General features: G+C 35.3%; 1 protein-coding gene across 2 annotated transcripts in view; it reads right to left on the reverse strand.

Moving 5' to 3' along the window:
* Window positions 1-9,422, reverse strand: part of LOC106107059 (actin-5C) — an 11,227-nt gene extending 1,805 nt beyond the window's left edge. The window contains exons 1-3 of one of the 2 annotated variants that reach the window (XM_013287749.1): window positions 9,335-9,421; window positions 8,286-8,646; window positions 7,597-8,197 (exon numbers count right to left, since the gene is read on the reverse strand). In XM_013287749.1, the coding sequence (XP_013143203.1) occupies window positions 7,597-8,197; window positions 8,286-8,635 (951 nt within the window). In that variant the 5' untranslated portion in view covers window positions 8,636-8,646; window positions 9,335-9,421. Of the gene's footprint in view, window positions 1-7,429; window positions 8,198-8,285; window positions 8,647-9,334 lie in introns of both variants that reach the window. The other variant, XM_013287748.1, reaches the window with a different exon arrangement.
* Window positions 9,423-20,827: the final 11,405 nt, after the last annotated feature.

Here is a 20,827-nt window from a genome sequence, read left to right on the forward strand (position 1 = left end):
ATATTAGTTTCAATTAAAACCAATTTGAGGAATTTGCAAATTTAATCAATGTCTGCCTGAACCACGCCCTACCGCAACCGGCATCCCGGGGAACAACGTGCGGCCCGCACGGACCCTGCCTCGAGTCACTGACCCACACACTTATACGCACTAATTGCTTTATCACAACCACAATGAGATTCACAATCACTAAATACCACAAATTCATCAACTTACTTTAAATTAAATAGTCCTATTAAATAAATAAATTATATCGCTATTGCACAGCCTCGGTTCTGCTGCACAACGCTACAACTCGAGCACACTACGTGGAATGTCGGCGTTCGAGGCAAACCGAGTATATATGAGGTTGGTTATCGGGGCTCCCCTACCCGCGACCGCAGCGAGCTCTCCACCAATCAGACAAATCGTGAGTTTTCATGACCATATATGGTATTGCGCCGCAGGGAGCCTGCGCGTCCCCTCCGCCTCCCCCGACCCTCGCCGCCCTGATAGCGCGCCGCTTGATAACGAGACCCCGAGTCTGCACTGCCACACTCACGTTGAAAACCCCGATCCCAACAAGGCAATAACCCCGCGGTTCTCTTTACTTTAATCAATATATGCAAAATCCAATGATATGCATCCACCTAATTAAATAAAAATAGCTAACAATATTTTATCAACATAAACATTAGCTAGTTTAATATTTTCATTAATAACAAAGGTAAGGTAACCATCAGATGTTAATATATCTTTTGTAAAAAATATTTGTAGCCTCATTTGTAAGTAGGAGAAACGTCAATTTTTGTCTTACCAAATACAAGTTGAATTATGTTAATAAAGGTAAAAGTCAACGTTGTTATAACATTTAGAAGCAAAAATAACTTACCAAACGCAGTAAGAACAAAAAACAATACTTGAGTGATCAACGGTTTGCAAGAAATGCCGGCCGGTTTGTGGCAGTCGCTCGCTCGATATGCGGAGGTCGATCCGCTCCACTAGCAGTCCGCCACCGCCGCGCTTCAATCGGCCCACAAGCCCCTATGGCTGTTTAACAATTTTAAAATTTAACAAAAACCCTAAATCGATAATTCAGAATGAAGTTATTAAATATCGCCACTAAGAGCTTTTGTTGACATATGTCACAAATATCCTTTTAAAATTGGAACGTTTTATGAGTGGACTCCATCGACCTCCCTACTTGCCGCAACCGACGGTTTTACCATATATGGGCATAGGGAAAATCCTGAGTTCTGATTGGCCAATGCGACAACGACCAATGTACGTATACGTAGCGCACTCAAACATGTACAAATAAATTTCGTCTGTGTTTGTGTCTAGTAACAAAACGATTCATTCAGTTGATGCTAGCTAGGCTGAATTATAAGAAAAAATTATGAATGCCGTGGTCATGTGGGGCCACAGAGTTGTCTATAGTACTTTTTATTTTATTCGGATAATACGCACGCCTTATCTGTATTCAGCGGTGATCTTATAATCATGTGGTTCTAGTATACCTGGTACCTACCTGCGTCAAATTATGCCATGAATGCGGCGTCTTTACTATGTAGCTATTGTAGTATTTTACTTTAAAATTAGTTAAGTCCTTGAAATATAGATATATGCAATACTTAGTACTTACGTAGTTCATTAAAGGTTAACTTAAGACAAGAACAATATGTCAAATGTGTTACTAATCTAAATTACTGTAAAGATCAACCAAGATGTCAACTCCAAAAGGACAAAATATTTAATGTCTTTGATTATCAAGTTATAAAGGTATTTTTAACCTCAAATTTAAGTTATACAGGTACTATTATATACCTACTAAAGGTAACCTACCGGGAAGAAAAAAGTATCCAGAAATTTCTAATTACTACGATAATGCTAATTTGTAATTAATTGTGGGCTTTCTAATGTGTAGTGTTTACGTTGTAACATTTTAGATGAATAATCTACGAAGTATTTATCGGATATTGAACGACTGGAATTGTCTGCGACGAATCATGTCTGACTCACAGTTTGCGTCGCGCATGCGTACTACGACACCACGACCTGATGAGTCAAAGTAGCCCTCGTACGGACCGTGGGGACCCAAATTAACTGCGACCTCCGGTTCCGAATGATGAGAACGTAATATGAGGTCATGGACATTGGATAAACTAAATCTAACGTAATCGATCTTAAATTGACGAAAAATCAATTTGCTAGATTTTAAAGCAATGCTGCTTTTTTGAACTGTGATTTCTATCACTTCGTCCAGACTAGTAATAACGGATATTGCCTTTATAAACAAAGGCTGGTATTTAATTACAATAAACAACAATAGACTAAACAATAACAAGTTACATAGGAAACCATCAATGTCAGGGACGGCATCAAAGCACTTTAAGTAATATATGAAGATGAAGTAATAATAATTCTCACAATTATTAAATGACGATTTTGTAAATAGAGGTGGACGAAGTTTTTATAGGCCTTAAAAGATAGTGGGGGTCGTTTGTAAACATACGAAAAATACCATATGGTGGCACATCCGCTGATAATTCAACGAGAGTTTCTCTGACGTATTAGCCAGCTAAAAAAGGTCTCAGTGTTATACATTTAAGAATGATCAATTATATAATTAAAGGTTTAAAAACACTATATTGAATGAAACTACCAAAGTACTATACGTTAATTATACTAATCGTAGTAACACTTTTATTATAAATGCGAAAGTTTAGATGGATGGATGGATGTTTGTTTGTTAGAGGTTATAGCCTAAACGGCTGAACGGATCTGGAGAAAATTTGGCATAGATGTAAATAGTCTGGAAAAACATATAGGCTACTTTTCTTTTTTATTTCACGCGGACCGAGAAGCTAGTTAACTATACATGAATGAAAAAATAAACAGGTAATATTTTACGATTAATAATTAAAATAAAGAGAAAAGATTAACTTTGGTTTCCGTTCAAACTATAGATCACTTGATGACTCATGGAGGAAACTGCTTACAAACGTAGAATTATAATAAAAGCTATTGTATTGTAAAATGTATTCGGCGACAGAATAACATATCAAGTTGTCTGAACTGAGTCATTAACATGTGCATTATCTTCGATGGCGCTGGTGTGCGGCGACCGACGACGCCTTGACGACACTTGCCATAATATTTATTTTGTAGTCGGGACATGGCTGTTGGCTGTATGCATTGTATTTCTGTGCCCTTGGGGAGGCAACAAAAAAACTAAGGACTGCATTTTTAAACACGTTCCGTTTTTGCTTTCGTTGTTCTCTATTTTTAGAACCTGTTTTAGCTGTTTGATTATGGTTCGGTTTTGTATTAATAATAATGTTTTCAGTGAAAAACAGGTAAACCACATCATCATTAGTTAAAAAATATTCTGCCAGAAAATTGTTTTAATTTTTTCTAATAATGAATGCACAAAATGCAATTGTTAAGATGTTTTACCTCCTTAGCCACGCAACGTTCGCGCCCTGCACATGAGTTCAACATTGGATTGGAAGTAATTTCCAGATGTATCCTTAATATATCTAAATATTTATTTCTTATACAGGAAAGCATAGTTAATAAGAAGTGTTTCTGCGCTTCAAGATAGCAAATAATTAACTACGTATATTCAAACTTGAATAAATAAATTGCAATTCCAGCTACGTTAGTCGTGCCGGCCGGGGCGTTCGCGTCGTGGCGGGAGCGAGGGCGCGGGCAGCGGGCGGCGGGAATCGATCGTCGCCCGCGCGCTGCGCCCTTGACCCTCGCGTCTCGCACCACTCCGGTGGCCCCTCCGTAAGCTAATGTGTATTTTTATGTATATCTTCGTGGGGGAGTTATTTTAGGGATTTTGCATTACATACTTAAATTATCGTACTATCGAGATATTCTGGCAACTAGTAAACGATTAAGATTATATTCATTTTCACTTTCTTACATACAACTATCGTCATAATCAAATCATTGTTTATAAAAATTTGACGTTTGCTAGAAACAGGGAAAAATTACCAAACATTTGTCTTCCTTCATGGCGTTCCGCTTAACACGAGCCTTGTATTCAGAACTATATTCGCATTCTCCAATGTCAAAAATATTATCATAGCTATATTATTTCAACAACGAAAGGGAAAAATGATCAGTACTACTGTATTGCGTCGATAATTTCTAGATATAGCTAGCTATAACTAAATGTGCTTAGTAGTACAAACTAGAAGTATATCGCTGAAATCAGTGGAATAAATTACGATTGTTTTGTTTCTGATATAAGAGAGTTTTAATTTATTTAATAAAATAAAATAACGAATTTCTTTTCTTTTCCCTTCGCTGTCTTTAAAAATGGCGACAGCGTCTGAGTCACTTGGATTTGGTTTTCGAACGCATCAACAGACGCTTCTCGAAATCGATTGATTTTAAAAAAATCGATTATACAACCAGATACATTTGAATGTTTTCTTTCACTAGGTAAGTATCGTAGTATTAGTAACTACGACCTATTTACGAATCGTAAACAGTATCGTTGCATCATGACGTCACGTTGACTAGACGTATAGCAGACGATGTGGGCGTGTCCCTGCTAATTATAAAACTCCGTTCCCACTAGTCCAGGTCAAATATAAATAGATAAGCTATTTCCGATTCGCGTGTTCGAATACCGAAAATATTTATAGTTGCATTGGAAACGTAAAACGTAACCATCGTGTGTGTTAATAATTTCAAGCATTTGTAGTCACTTGCTGAAAGTCTGAAGATAAAAGCAATCGAAAACAATAAAAGAGGTTATTCCGTTTTTTTCATTTTTATCTGAACTCTAATTTAAAATGAAAATACTGGCCGTTATATTTTTTTAATCTGTTAAAATTTATAGAGTATGAATGTAACTAATTAACTTCGCAGTTTAAGATGTGCAGAGAGATGGACATTCACATGTAAAAAGTTTACATTCACTTTTAATATAAAAATACACGCTTTACGTACGAGCGAAAGTGCGACGACTATCATTCTAAATGACTTGATAAATATTAAATTATGCAAATACTCGATGTAAAGAGAGAATTAATTAAATGCATTATGCGTTCAAAACTAACGCCTATTTCTATATTTTTAAGAAAACGTCTTTAGAAAGCAAGCGGTTGTAATTCGCCAGAGAAAAAAAAAACATACAGACGAATTGAGTATCTCCTTCTTTTGGGAAGTCGGTCAAAAAGACATCTCGTTTTATCAAAATGGCTGAAATTTCCTTTTTAAATGCGCTTACACTTTTAACTAAAATATAAAATAAAATACTAAAATATCGCACAACTGTTTAGTTTAGTTGCGCTTTGATGCTTATGTGCGATAGATTAGTCCAAAGTGTGCGCCCACTCTAACAAAGATTTCCGGACAAAGATTTCGACCTCAAAAAAATTGTTTTAATTATATTAAACATTTTTCTTTACCTGGAACTACATCGCATGTTGAGTACATTTAGTGTTAATTTTATATTTACCTAGTATTGTTTAGGTATGGGTGCAGTACCGCAGTGGGGACAGACACGCCTAACTATAAGCCATTAGCTATATTAAATGCACACAAAACAGAAACATAACCTATAAATGTACTATATACGCTTTGAGGTTCCCTGGTATGCGCCTGGTTCACACTTGGACTGTAACTAGCCAAGCAGTTCGTATGCACTCACTGGCGCTCGTTAATGTTTGTATTATGCCAGTCCATTTATTGAGCGGTACTATCCTACTGTACTGGCCAAGTGTGAACCAGGATTCTATAATGAGTTTTAATGACTGATGAAAATGCACCCTCCTCCTGACAAAGCAAAATACGGGAGCAGTTCACAAAGCGCGTTTTTGACCCTGTTTTTGGGAAAAAGGTACAATGTGACTTCCTGATTCGTTTTTTTTAGTTTCTTTTAGGTTGCGATTTCGGCCATAGATTATAATTGTATTTTTTCTTGTTGCCTTTATAAAATCGTAAAATGGAACAATAATATAATAACGAGTTAATAATAAATTTAATTACGGGAAATCAAACAAATAAATTGCTTATTAATAAGGTTATTGTCATTCGTTATACCTAAGGTTATTAAGGAAAATTTAATATTATCCTGTACATTGCTGTAAATAGCCCAATAAAACCATATTCGTAAACCAATTAGTAATTATTAAATGCAATGTCAAAATATTGAATTATAAAATACATACCTAAAAATAAACTTTTTTTGGTTATTTCAAATATTGTAACTTTGTAACCAATGAGTTTTGAATACACACCCATCATCATCATCTTCACCAGCTCACTATACGTTCCTACCGAGGGGCTCGGAGCCTACACACCCAATTAAGTTAAAATATAACCTAATTTTATAAAAATAATTTATGAAAGGTAAAAAGAAAAACATGTAAATTATTACATATTTTGTGTTTAATCTATTTTAAGTATATTAAATTCCAAGTCTTACTCAATATTTGCGCAGCAGTTCACCAATGACCAATGTCGATGAATCACATGTTATCGAGAATTGTATGACTCATAAGTGTTCTTTAATATTTAGGAATGTTGTACTAACATTTAAAAAAATGTAATGTCAGTTGAAATCTTTTATATCGTCGTCTACAAAAATATGTGGAACAAACTACATAACTATTTTTTTTTCATGCTAGCGTTGTTTAATATTATAATGACATTTACAAAATCATATTGTCATTGCTCAAAGATTAAAAAAAAACATAAATGTACATGTTTTCGAACGTGGATATTCACGGTTAGTAATAGATACTGGTCGGTAATAGTACGATTCCGTTCCTACAACTGTATTACTCCATATCTTTCGTACGTAGTAAATACCTTTTTCTGTTATGTTTTGTCCTGGATGTTCGAAAAATAAGCTATATTGTATTGTAGAGCATTGACCTTAAACAGTGTTACATTCAGTTTATTAAAATTACTTTAAATTATTAAATTGTATTCCACTGTTAAATTATAATTTGTCTGATGTTTATCAGTACCGTATTATTTTAATGAATGCATTAATAAAAACGGACCGTGGTCACGCTTCGATCACACCATGTGCTAAAATATGATGAGTTTTGTGAACCGTTTGTATGTCAGAGACCGTCCCGAACGGTACCCACACCTCTCACTCCACAGACAACGGAACATCTCCGGGTGCGACAATAAAACTTCATATTTATACCGGTATATAAATTATTATTTTTTTATTAAAAAATGTTGAGGTTAGTAACGCTTAATAAATTAATCAAAAAGTCATTTGTCAACAACGGAAGCAAAAGCTATCCGCATTGTTTACGTAATATGCATATTACGTTATCTTACGACCTATTTAAATACTGCTCTTACAATAATATATTACAAGCGTAAATGAGCCCGATCGCGGTCTCTGTCCTGGGCGTCATTAGGAATAGTCTCATAAAGCGATTAGAATTAGAAGCACTTCCTGTGCACGATCGAGGGGCCGGACTCGTCGTACTCCTGCTTCGAGATCCACATCTGCTGGAAGGTCGAGAGGGAAGCCAGAATGGATCCTCCGATCCATACGGAGTACTTCCTCTCTGGGGGCGCAATGATCTTGATCTTCATGGTGGAAGGAGCCAGCGCGGTGATCTCCTTCTGCATGCGGTCGGCGATGCCGGGGTACATGGTGGTACCGCCGGACAGCACCGTGTTGGCGTACAGGTCCTTACGGATGTCGACGTCGCACTTCATGATCGAGTTGTACGTCGTCTCGTGGATGCCACAAGCTTCCATACCCAAGAACGAGGGTTGGAATAGGGCTTCAGGGCAACGGAATCGCTCATTACCAATAGTAATGACTTGTCCGTCAGGTAATTCGTAGGACTTCTCGAGGGAGCTGCTGGAAGCGGCGGTAGCCATCTCCTGCTCGAAGTCCAGGGCGACGTAACAGAGTTTCTCCTTGATGTCGCGGACAATTTCTCTCTCGGCTGTGGTGGTGAATGAGTAGCCGCGCTCTGTGAGGATCTTCATCAGGTAGTCGGTGAGGTCACGGCCGGCCAGATCCAGACGGAGGATGGCGTGAGGTAGAGCATAACCCTCGTAGATGGGCACGGTGTGAGAGACACCATCGCCGGAGTCCAGCACGATACCGGTGGTACGACCAGAGGCGTACAGCGACAGTACGGCCTGGATGGCCACGTACATGGCGGGTGTGTTGAAGGTCTCGAACATGATCTGTGTCATCTTCTCTCTGAAATGAACAAGTTTAGGTTAGACAACATTATGATGCGGCAGAAATCAAACGAACAAGAGGAAATAAGTCGCATGTAAGGCGGTACCTGTTAGCCTTGGGGTTGAGGGGGGCCTCGGTGAGCAGCACGGGGTGCTCCTCGGGCGCAACACGCAGCTCGTTGTAGAAGGTGTGGTGCCAGATCTTCTCCATATCGTCCCAGTTGGTGACGATGCCGTGCTCGATGGGGTATTTGAGGGTGAGGATACCTCTCTTGCTCTGGGCCTCGTCGCCTACGTACGAGTCCTTCTGTCCCATGCCGACCATGACGCCCTGGTGGCGTGGCCTGCCCACGATCGAGGGAAAGACGGCGCGGGGTGCGTCGTCGCCCGCGAACCCGGCCTTGCACATACCGGATCCATTGTCCACTACCAACGCGGCTACTTCCTCGTCGCACATATTGAATTAGTCTGCAAACAAAATTGCACAATTTTTAAAATAAGTAATAAGTAATACTAAAATGAAATACGCAACTATATATAACCATAAAAACTAGAAAGAAGAAAGAAAGAAAGAAAGAAAACTAGATAGTATTTGGGATTAATTGTAAGGAAAATATTTGCGTCAATTGCATAGAAACAGATTACTAAAATTGAATAAAGTAGATTAACTTATCACGCTATGATTCGCCGAAATTGGAATATTCCGCATAGTACCTATCTTATCTAGAAAGATAAGCATACTGTCGAGATGTTTAATATGACCTAATAGTTTAAATAAAAATTACGTAAAAACGGTTTTTCAACTGGATTCATTTGTACCTACTTTATGCACTTGATGTTAAAATCTTTAACCAATCAAAACGCAAACATTTCGTAAAGAATGTGAATCACACGCACATAATTTAAATATTCAATAATTGTTTTTTACTGAGTTGTAAACAAAGTTAATGAATTTAAAAATCTGCCAACCGATAATCTAAAAAAAATTGTTTCACTTCACTGCATTATTATTACGTAACCGTTCCGAATTACGTAAAGACCATGAAAAATCACAATTACAAACCGTATTGTTACAAAAACTTTCCAACACTATTATTGATTTTTTGAACAAAAAAAGAACTTAACATTATTATAATAATTGAACAAATAAACTTACTTTTAAATAAAGTATAAATATAGGAACTATAAAACGAGACCGGTTGTCGGTTCCAGCACACCTCACTAAATGAGGAACGTCGAGCGAGGATAAACTATATAAAACGCGTCTTATCACAAGTTCACGTACTATCGTCTACAAAAGTTCCCCCCTCCCACCAAACCAGAGTTGGCTGTTTCGTGACCATATATGGTAAAGGTGCCGTAGCTATATGATAAGGTGATGCCTTGATAAGCTGATAACGATATCGACGTGTAGCGGATCGCGCGGCTAAATAGCCACGTATGTTCGTGAATCAATATTTCTGAAAAGCATTTAATCGTTAAAACGCATCTATGTTTTTAATAACAGCGGTTTCGTCTGCCAGGAATTAGAACCTTAGTAAGTGGTCTGTGTTCTTTCAATGTTCTATATCTATTCAATTCATCAAGATTCGTTCAGCCGTTTTGGAATTACGTAGAAACATCCATCCAATCCATCCAAACGTTTGTAATCATGATATCAGTATAAAAATACTCCTGAATACCGATAAAAATGTTGAAATAAGAATAGTTTTGAGATATCAATTTTCTAAATTAGCTACGAGTAACATTTTTTGGTGTAAAGAGTTTAGAATAAATTTCACTGCATTTTCTATGTGCTTTCTCCGTAACTGTAAAATTTTTAACTAATTAGTTGATACAGACATGAGGAATAACTTAATAAAAACTGTAATTTATATTGTAATTTAAAAATAGTATTTATCTAACTTTTCGTATTGATTGTACTTTGAATAAAATTCCTTTAAAGCAGAAAATAATCCTGAGATTTTAATAAAAAAATTTTAACTTATCCAAATTAGCTTTCATTTTCTTCTATACAAAGTAACATTCATTTATTTATTTTACCCATTTACTAAGAAAACGATTTAAGTTTTACGACTTTTCTCCAGACAATGGAGTAAGTTCAAACACCGCTTTATAAAGGGTAAATAATACGGAGCGGGATTTCATCCCTTATAGAAGGGTCATGGAAACCTTTAAATTAATGATAATAATAAAATGTTTTGAAAGAAAAACATGTTATATTCCCTTATATTAGGTTACATTTGTATGCGTGTTTAAATATTTTGGCAACAAGGCACAAAAAAGGCTTTCAAAATTACTTAACGTTATGAAACTCAAACTCAATAATCGCTAATCGTTTATACCTATATATATTTATAACGCACAAGTAAAGCCAAACTATTATAAAACTAGATGTTTCCGTGCGGCTTCATCCGCATAAAATTATGAAATCGCATTTTATTGTATATATTTTATCAAGTGCAAATGTCAATTGACATGACATGATTACTATCCATGCCAGCTTTGCTGCCTGGATGTTGGCAGCTTGTATTTTATGGCCCCATTCCCATACTAAGGTTTTTTTTCCAATTTATTTAACGCCTAAGTTTAATAGCGTGAAAATATATAGCCTAAAGCGTGACGTAAGTGTAGGAATTTTTATTAAAGAAATAATTATTTAAAAATATACTCTAATTGCTGACATCTTAGGCAACAAAGAAGTGTGTGTTTACGCTTTATTATAATAGTCTAGATGAGGAAGGTCTGGCTGTCTGTGGCTCATGACTTATGAGAATAAGAGAAGTAAGATTAATTTTAAATCAAATTAAGTATGTATAAATAGCTAAAAAACAGTATTTGAACTATATTTTCTTGTACTTATTAATTGTTTTATAAGCTATTAGCTTTAGTCCGCGACTTTGTCTGCGCAGTATTAAAAAAACTCAATTAGTAGCCTATGTTTTCTTCCATACTATGTTCTACGTCTATGCCAAAGTTCGTCGAAGACCGTTCAGGTTTACGCTGTAAACTCTAACAAGCATTCATCCATTTAAACTTTCGCATATAATATTAAGTACGATCTAAGTTAGAATAAGTTACGCAGTATATTTGTTGCCAGACACAATTCAATCGATACAGTATTCCAACGGTCTAACGTTAATATGTATGCTATGGACGTACAATATTTATATACGTCCCACTCGTCTGAGGGTATCGATCAGACCCACCCTCGCACTGCACCCTAGGGGTGAGTCCCTGCATCTGACTCATCACACGCCCTTATTTAATTCACGATACTTCGCAATAGCGTTATTACTCACAGCCGTTCTTATATTTTAATATTATTTAATGGTCATATTTAAATTTCATTTTTTAAAATTCCTCCGATTTCATTTGAAAGTCAAGTGCTATCTTGTTAGCAGTAAAATTTAAAATACAGTTTTATATTTTTTTATTCAAATACCATTGCAATTGCGATACGTTAAAAGATTCATAATGTTTTCATAAAATGTTTCCGCAGTGGAAACTAATATTTACAATCGATGGAAACATACTACGATTTGTATTAATATTTTACGTTTTTATACTATTATTGTACATATTAGAGGCCCATCGTGAGTCATAGCTTGTCGCATTGCCGCGTGAATCATTCGCCGTTCGAATCGATCGGATGAGGAAAATTGTTAACGATTACAAACATTTTGTATTTTTTATTAAAACTATATTAAGGACACGTCATTTTTAGCAAATTTTTATGATTTCTCTTCTTATTATAAGGAAAAGTAACAGGTCAAAAAGAAATAGGTCAATAAATGAAAGATTCGAAAGTTGAAACTACGGTGTTTTAAGCATATTTACGTCATATTTTACACTTAGCGACTCCCTTAGTGACAATTAATAACTAAATGTATCATTAGCAGCTTAATTTCTGTTCCGTTCGATTTCTTCTTCAGGTTTATGGTAGTTCCTTAACAGATTACTTACAAAAATTATTTTAGTGATGTGAACGCGTTTTACCGAAGATATGAAAATCAATAATGCCATTCGACTTGTATATACTAATCGTTATTATTAAGTACATTTAATTATCATTACGATAGGTGCGGCTAATCAAACTAAATATGAATAACTTGTGATTAATCCAAGATACTGCATATATCGTAATATTATATTCAGAATTCAAATTCCTACAACGATTATATATTTATCTTATCAATGTTTCCATACATCCGAGTTCGTTATTTGTGCGTTAAATCTTACTAATATTATAAATGCAAAAAGTTTAGATGGATGGATGGATGTTTATTACGTGTTTGTACGGCTGAAAGGATTTCGATAAAATTTGGTACAGATGTAGAGGATAATCTGGAAGAAAACATACTCACTTTTGTTTTTTTAATTGTGTGTGTGTGTTTTTTTAATTCCACGCGGACGGAGTCGCGGGCGAACATTAGTAGCGCTATAATTAAAAATGCTAACATTTTATTCAGACAACTTCATTACGGACGCCTGTTTGATATATCTCTGGTGTCTGGCGTTTTTTTCATCGCTAATTACGGCTTTTGTTCCATACTGAAACATAATCACGTTGAATTAAACTCTTTGTTGATCTAGGGATGGGCTTTAGCAGATCTTTTACATGTAACCAATAAATCCAGTATATCGTCGAATTTCAGACTCGTTTGGAGTTAAGATACTGGCTGGATTTTGCCCCGCATTGCGCGACGTTACTTTTTCTTTGTTGTTAAACTTGATTATGACGATTTTAGGGTGAGTTGCATCAAATCGCTGGTTATCGTAAAAGTTATAATAGGGTTACAAGTGCAAAAACATATTCTCACAGAGGTTTTATGTGTTTTTCGTTTTTACAATGGAAACATTTAAACCTGAATGTCACTAAAGTGTCAAGTTGGTGTCAAGAATGACATTTACGTAAATTAAAATGTTTGGAAATTCATGTTTCGCCGATTATATTTATGTATCATACGCATGGTATTTTATAGTGAAATAAACTTTTTGCCCACGAAGATGGAGAAAATGGCAAACTCTTGTGAAAATAAAATAGTTTGGGCCATTATTGAAACTGTATTTACTTTACTACTCAAATATGTAGCAAAAATGAAGCAATAAAATTATACAAATATAAATGCATCTTATTTATTTTCCATATTATAAATTGTCCTGTCAATGCATATTATAAATTGACCTTTTATGGAGGACATTTTTTTAAATAAGAGAAAAGGGACAAGCGCTGTTGCTCTGGCCTTAGACACTCGAAATTTGTCCAAACTGAATGTTTGGCCAAATTTCGAGTTCCATCTTGGAAATCCATTATTTCCGAGCACGCAAGACTTTATTCTTCTGGATTACGTATAGGTTAATAGTAGAGATTTTCTTTTTCCATTACTTTTTCCATTATTTGTGCTTTTGAAGATAAGAGCTTGTGACAGTTGACACTACCGAACTGACACTAACCGTAACGCTAACTATAACCGCCCAAAATCGGGCGGTTATGATTAGTGTCAAATATGACGTCATTTTGACCAGCGCAAAACTGGTGTAGCGAATATCATGAACATCCGAAGACGTAACCATCGGGAATGTGCTGGTTAAGGTTTATAGTTAGTTAATGTAACTCATCCTAAGTAAATTTTAAGGTTATTCCAAATATTACTGTTACAAATAATTTTAACTTTAACGGTAACCGGCGATATGGTGCAACTCACCCTTAAAAACCGATTTTAACCGAAACATTCGTACATCACTAGAATGTCTCGGTTACTTGAACGCATTCCATTTAGCCGCATCATGCTTGAGATAATTTTAAACGTTCGCGCGTGTTGCGCTCTCTCTGCTTAGCTTTTTTTATTATAAACGAGAAAGGAAAGGAATTCTGACAGAATAATGTATGAATATCACTTTGCTATTTTGTATCTTGTTTGTAGCTGTTTTTAATTGATGGCTGGCTCTATTCTAAGAAAACTCGTACTTGTAACAGAATTGGATTTTACAAGGATTGTAATTTGAAACCTTTGGGTAACTCTAAGCGGTCTGAAGACGTGTTTGTTAAACATTGATTTTAAAGCATTTTATTAGGGCCGTTAAGTTTACCATTTGTCAGTTTACACAGATCACAGTTGAGTCCTGTGCTTACAGGCGAATGGTACCAGGAAAAGTCGTGTCAACGGAAGTTGTGAATCATTCCGAAGTCTTGTTTGGCCGTCGTACCACTGTGATAGTGTTTTTATTCGTTTTCCTTATTAATCGAGTTTAAATTCAACTAGTTGAATTTACGAATATTTTCGTTTTAATATTGTATTACATTTTATAACGTTAAAATAATACGAAACCTTTGAAATACGCAAAAATGCATATACATTGTTTTGTCTAATTTATAAGACTAAAGGCCTGTCACATAACTGGCTGATATAGGGTCAGATAGCTTAAAAATGACGTCACTGTCATATAAGGGAACAAAATCAGATATTTCCATCACATATCTCACACGTTGAATTAGTACACAATTTATAATTTGGTGGGACAGGGCTTTAATTATGTTTATATATTCTGGCAGTAGCAACGAACAGTGACCAGTTCATTACGTCAATAACTAAATATTTGATGAGAATATTGTGATCTCGACTTACAAGTGAATGCTAAACACGTGGCATATTCAAACCGGTGCAGTAACACGAATTTTAACATTCGTTAGTACATTTACAAATTATACAAAACATAACCTGAAAGTTACCAATGATTCAATGATTGACGAAGTATCGTTTTAATCGACAATATAAAATAGTTGCTCTAATGTTCGTATTAAAAACAAAAGAATGTCTGTATTAAAAGTATAAGAATAGCTATAAATAACAAAGTATTATTTTAACACATCAATGTAAAATGTGTACGTGTTAATAAACGCCATTTATTACAGACTAGCTGTTCCGGTGCGGCTTCACCCGCATGGAATTAAGAAAATTTTATTTTATTGTTTACATTTGTCAAATTATCAATAGCAAATGTCAAAATGGCATGACATGACAAACCTTAGCAATCTTGCTTTCTTGAAGTTGGCAGCAACTTATGGTCTCTTTCCCACATTAGGGTTTTTATTCAATGTATTTACTCCCTAAGTTTAATGTCGTGAAAATATATAGCCTAAAGCATGACGTAATTGTAGGGTTTTTTTTTATTAAAAAAGGAATTATTCAAAAATATGCTGTAATTGCTGACATCTTAGGCAACAAAGAAGTGTGTGTTTACGCTTTATTCTAATAGTGTAGACAAATAAAATCGCTGACGCATTATACGTATAATGTGCGACCATCATTTAAGCCAGTACCGTGAATTGCTTCACAAAAGGAAAAATCCGAGAAATTAGCTATTTAAAACGAAATTGGCTCATTTACTTTTAACTTTTAGTGACTGATCTTATTATGGTACCTGAAATTTGTGACTAGGTGTTAAAATTCTCTAAGAGACAGCCTTATAAGGAATTATATTTCGATATTTTTTGCATTACGAAGTGGCAAGCGAGCGAGCCACCTGAATTCGCCGAAAAGGTGAAGCAACCGCTACCCATAACGCATTGCAAATGCGTAGCCAACTCTTAATTAATGAAGGAAAAAAGACAGGAAAAAAAAGAGTACTTTAGCCCTGATTAGGCGTCTCCTCAACCATCAAATCCACTTTCCCTTTCCCATCTTTACCTCACAAGACAACAGTGGGAACGAAATGAGGCACTTACAAATGGATGGACAACAGGAAAACTTAGCATCAAGTGAACGGTATTCTGAATCATAACACATATAGTATAAAAACTAACGGTTCGCAAGACGGTAAACAAGTACAATTAAAACGGTAAACGAAAATCTAATTGAACTTTAAAATTTCAAGATTACTCAGATAACTAAGTACTGGATGATATTGAATTCTGTATTTTATAGTTATTTAGTACGTCTATAGTATAGCAAGGATGGCAAATGTCATAAAAATACCACACGGAGCGTTCGATCGGGCGTACACTTTTGACTAAACAATAACACAACCGTTGTCGATTGTTTCGCAGTCAATTCAATTGTTAATTTGTCCATATTACTAAAACCATTCAACTGTTTGTCGTCTAAAAACTGAACGACAGAACTTTTTAGTTTTTTAAGGTTGTTATTTTTTAGCTTACTAGTTTTTTTTTCTGGAAATAAATATAGCACTTGTTACTCAGCGATATTGTAGCTTTCTAACAGCGAAATAACAGATGTAGAAACAGAGTAATAGTACCTAGTTTAAAATTAGTACAAAATACTCAGTACTTTTTAGCCATCAAAAATATTAGGGTGTCAATGAACCCGCCCTGTCATGTGCGTTACAACCAACTCTACTGTATTTTAATGGACATGTGGCGACGCCGACGTGAAAGCACTGCTCTGTAATTATAACGTGTTTTACGTACGCTAGTTGTTTTTTTATTACTTAGAGATTTAATTCCCATGCTAGTTGAAAGTAATACGACGTACGAGTAGTGTATATTTTTCTTTAGATACGTTCTCATTTTTAATTATATAATTTTACTAATTGCAAAGCAAATATTTCTTGAATAGTGCTTATAAAAAATCTAACAGTCTTCCTGGCTTTAAAAGAGATAAATGGATTGCGTGAAAGGACCATGATCAAGTAGGGAGTAATGGTTGAGATGACGGATGATAGATTTATTTGGAGAACGAAAACCGGGTGTGTAGACCCTATGTGAGTAGGATAAGGTAGCGGCGATGATTTTTCCTAGCTTTGTTTCGAGCGATTAAGGAAAATAATAGCCTTCTAGGCTTGGTCAAAATAGTACTGATTAAAACCACGGCCGAATATTTTAGCAACAAAGCCCGAAAATTATGAGGAAAATGGTCACTTTATGGTCATTTATTCCTTTGTTATGATAACTAAAATCGAAACAAAAGAGCCATTCCCGACTACACCATAGATTGTTTTTTATTTTTATTTCGCTTTTTGGCTATTCGTCCAGTCTGTTTTTAATTTCTATCCAGCCTACCTAGGTTGTTCATCTTTAAGTATGCACTCTGTTTGCTATTGTTTATGCTGACAACGTTTACCCTTTCCTGGCTATCCCCATCATGATTCCCGGTTTCCTCTGGCATACCATTTGCAAACAATAATGTCTACGATTTGCATTTAGTTAATAATACAATGTAGAAAATACAAATTATTGCTTTAGGATCCATTATTTATGTTTTTTAGTCCGTATATTTCATACATACGCATATAGGCGAAGAAATTCAAAGATCTTTGCGAAGGCCTAGTCGCCCTAACTTGGATAGGCTCCGAGGCCCTCAGTGGGGACGTATAGTGAGCTGGTGATGATGATATTTCATAAAATAAGAAAGTAAAACAAAACAAAAAATCAAGTAAGTCAGCTACGAAAATTTGCACTACGTTTACACTGACCGGCAAGGTCGAGGCTAACGGGTTGGCAACACTGGTGCCTATGCAAGTTCATTGATCACATATGCTTACGAATGGTATTATATTATCTATGGTGTCATTTTTTTTACACACATTTTTTCTATAATGCATACAGTTATTAATGTTTTATTGTATTTTATCTATATTAGTAGAAAGTTTTTTTTTAATTATAACGTAAAGAATTACTACTGGGGAGTTGGGTCATCTTTTTCATTATCAATTTCTTCGTTCCATTATTTCTTCCTCAACTTATCATCACAGTGGAGCAGTTAGTCGCCTGGAAGGCTGTCGGGAAACCTTAAATGGCGTAGGTGAGCCGCGCATGCGTCGACTCGCGGAGATCGCCATTTTAGGCTGCAGAGCGAACCACGAGGTTGCTGCCATATCCGTAGTTATAGGCAACTCTGCGGCGAAGTATCGATCTGTTAAGAGGTTTTATATACAGTAATTGGTATGACAGAGATCGGATCCATTTCACGTAATCATTTTTCATATTTAATCTAATACTTTTAAAACAAATTGATTGTAAGATATATCATTTATTTTCATATAAATTTTGTTTTTATTCCTTAATGTTACTTTGAGTGAAAGTCTTTCAACGAGCAATTAAAACAGGAAATGTCGCCGAAAACAGGTGCACGAGTTTCGAAGGGCGTAGTATCGCATCTGGCGGAAGGAAGCCGCTCGCAAGTCACAACCAAGTCAAGGCGAGCTCCTGACTACAATAACACTGTCCTTATAAGTGCAAATAAATTATATTAACCGCAACACCTTGAGCAAAAGGTTGCTTGTGAATTTTTTAAATTAGGAATTGCGCAGTAGAGAAGAATTAAAAGTAAAACTTTACAGCTTCGTTAGTTAGCCTCTTTAATTTTTGGTCTTAAATATGGTACTGGGATGCATAGTTATGCCAAATAAGGTCTTTCTTAAATTATATGTCGGTACACGATCATGTGCCTACCAAATTTCAGTAAAATAACGAAGCGACTGTTGCCCTATACGCGCATTTTTTCTTCTTTTAAAGAAGATATTTTATAATATCAACAAAATCAACAAAAGATCTTGAATAATTGCATATTTGATTAATAGTTCAAATCTCAGAATTTATTTGTAATGTTTGTACACGGATTGCGAACGTTGGCCATTTGGCGAAAAAAAAACATGGCCGCCGGAGTCTTTGGCCTCGGAAGCGTTCATGTCCGTTGCAATTTAAATTCAAAGCACAACGGATCGGATTTGGTTAACGGATGTTCCACCGTATAGAGCGCTGCTATCGCCTATTAAATGCATATACGGAGTGGAATTCTACGGAAACTGAAAAAAATATTAGTTTAGGCAACTTTTAAAACATAGTTTCTTTTATAGACCGGAATATACAGAAAAACAACTCAACATGTACGCAGTGTGCGTGACTTATCAATTTTTGAACATCAGTTAACTTACCAGTAATATTGAGGTCATGTAGTGCACATACGTTTAGAAATGGATCAAATATGTTTTCATAAATTAGGATAATATTTTAGACTACACATTATTATATCTCGATTCCTTTACAATAGGCAACTCGGTTAATTTATAGACTGCGGAGGTATTGATTGCATTTTTATCATAACTTTGCAAAATATAAACGTTTTATTACCCAAATGCTCATGTGTTAAACCATAGACAAAACTAAAAACGGAAAAACATTGCTCCTAATGTCTATTATTGTACTAGAAGCGATGACGTGATGTTCCTTAAAAACATGTCACGTTTTAAAATTCCGAAGACGCCGAGCCTCACTGCGCTGACCTTGAACGGAGTAGTGAAACCGTTTGTTTGAATTTCATACGTTACGCTTCAACGATATGACAAAGTTACATCATTCTGTTGCTAGCAGAGACCATATTTATAGCCCATACGTCAATATATTGCTTTAATTCATAACCAAACATTTATTATAACAATTTATGCAGTTTCTCTCGTATAAGCTAAAGTAAATAGCATACGTTATGATTGTGGATGATAAGAAAATTTTTAACACATCTCTGCCTATTTAATAATTGATATGTAAAAAATAGTAATAAAGTATACAAAATTAACAGTCAAGATGACGTAATATGTTAAGGTTATCTTTTATCAGAAAAATAAATGTTCAAATATATTTTGTAAGCCGTTTATGATGGCTACGTAAGAAAATTTATGTATGGTAATACCTTTTTGGAAAGAAATTTCTAGAATTTAAGAAGTACATTTTATACAGATATACGTTGATAGTAGTGACACGATATCAAGCTAAAAAGGGATTATAAGTTTAGAGATAAGTTCTTCATACAATATATTGAACATCTGAACAAGGCACTGGACGAGATGAAGACTGATTGTAATAAATCCCTTACCACGTGTCAAAAACGGAAACGGAACTAAAACTCCAGTTCAGAAAGCATTTAATTATGTATCTTACATCCTGCTCGTCGTTATTAAATAAATGCGTAGCGACTGGTTATGCTGTTATTTAACCTATTTCCCTAGTGAACGAATTTAAAATGATTAGTAGTTCATAGTTATTACGACAAATTAAGTGTATTGAAGACCTCACGATATAACCGCACGCGATCCGCACGTTTTAATCATTTTTTATTAACTAGTCAATGAACAAACTATCAAGCGTATTTTACTAATTATTAAGTTTTTAATGACGGAATAATTAATTAGGATGAAATTAGGTAATTTTAAAGTTAAACCAATACAAACTAAATGTTTGATTTATTTATTTATATATACACAACAGCTAATTTCATCACACAATTACATAGGAAAATAAAAGACGACCGTTAAATTAGCCAACAGCTGCATAATTATATTCATTTCAATGATTGCAATAAATAATAAATAATATGCTGTTAGGATTCCATTGACAAGATACAAATTAAAGCGTGTTATCTCTTTCTTTTCTGACAGTATAAGAGAGATAACAATATTTTCTTTACAAGTGTCTCGACTATGGAAACCACTTTATTATATACAATAACGGCAAACGAGCAAGTGACCACCTACGCCAAAATGGCGAAGCTACCGCTGCCCATAGATATCCGCAATTGCAGACGCGTTGCCTACCCTTAATTGACGGAGTGCAGACGCACATAAAGAGGATATTTCCCCTTCCTATGCGTCTCCTCCACCGTCAAATCTACTTTCCCAACCAATCCTTTTCTTA

The sequence above is a fragment of the Papilio polytes genome, unplaced genomic scaffold (genome assembly GCF_000836215.1).
Source record: "Papilio polytes unplaced genomic scaffold, Ppol_1.0 DF822067.1, whole genome shotgun sequence".
NCBI classification, from domain to species: domain Eukaryota; kingdom Metazoa; phylum Arthropoda; class Insecta; order Lepidoptera; family Papilionidae; genus Papilio; species Papilio polytes.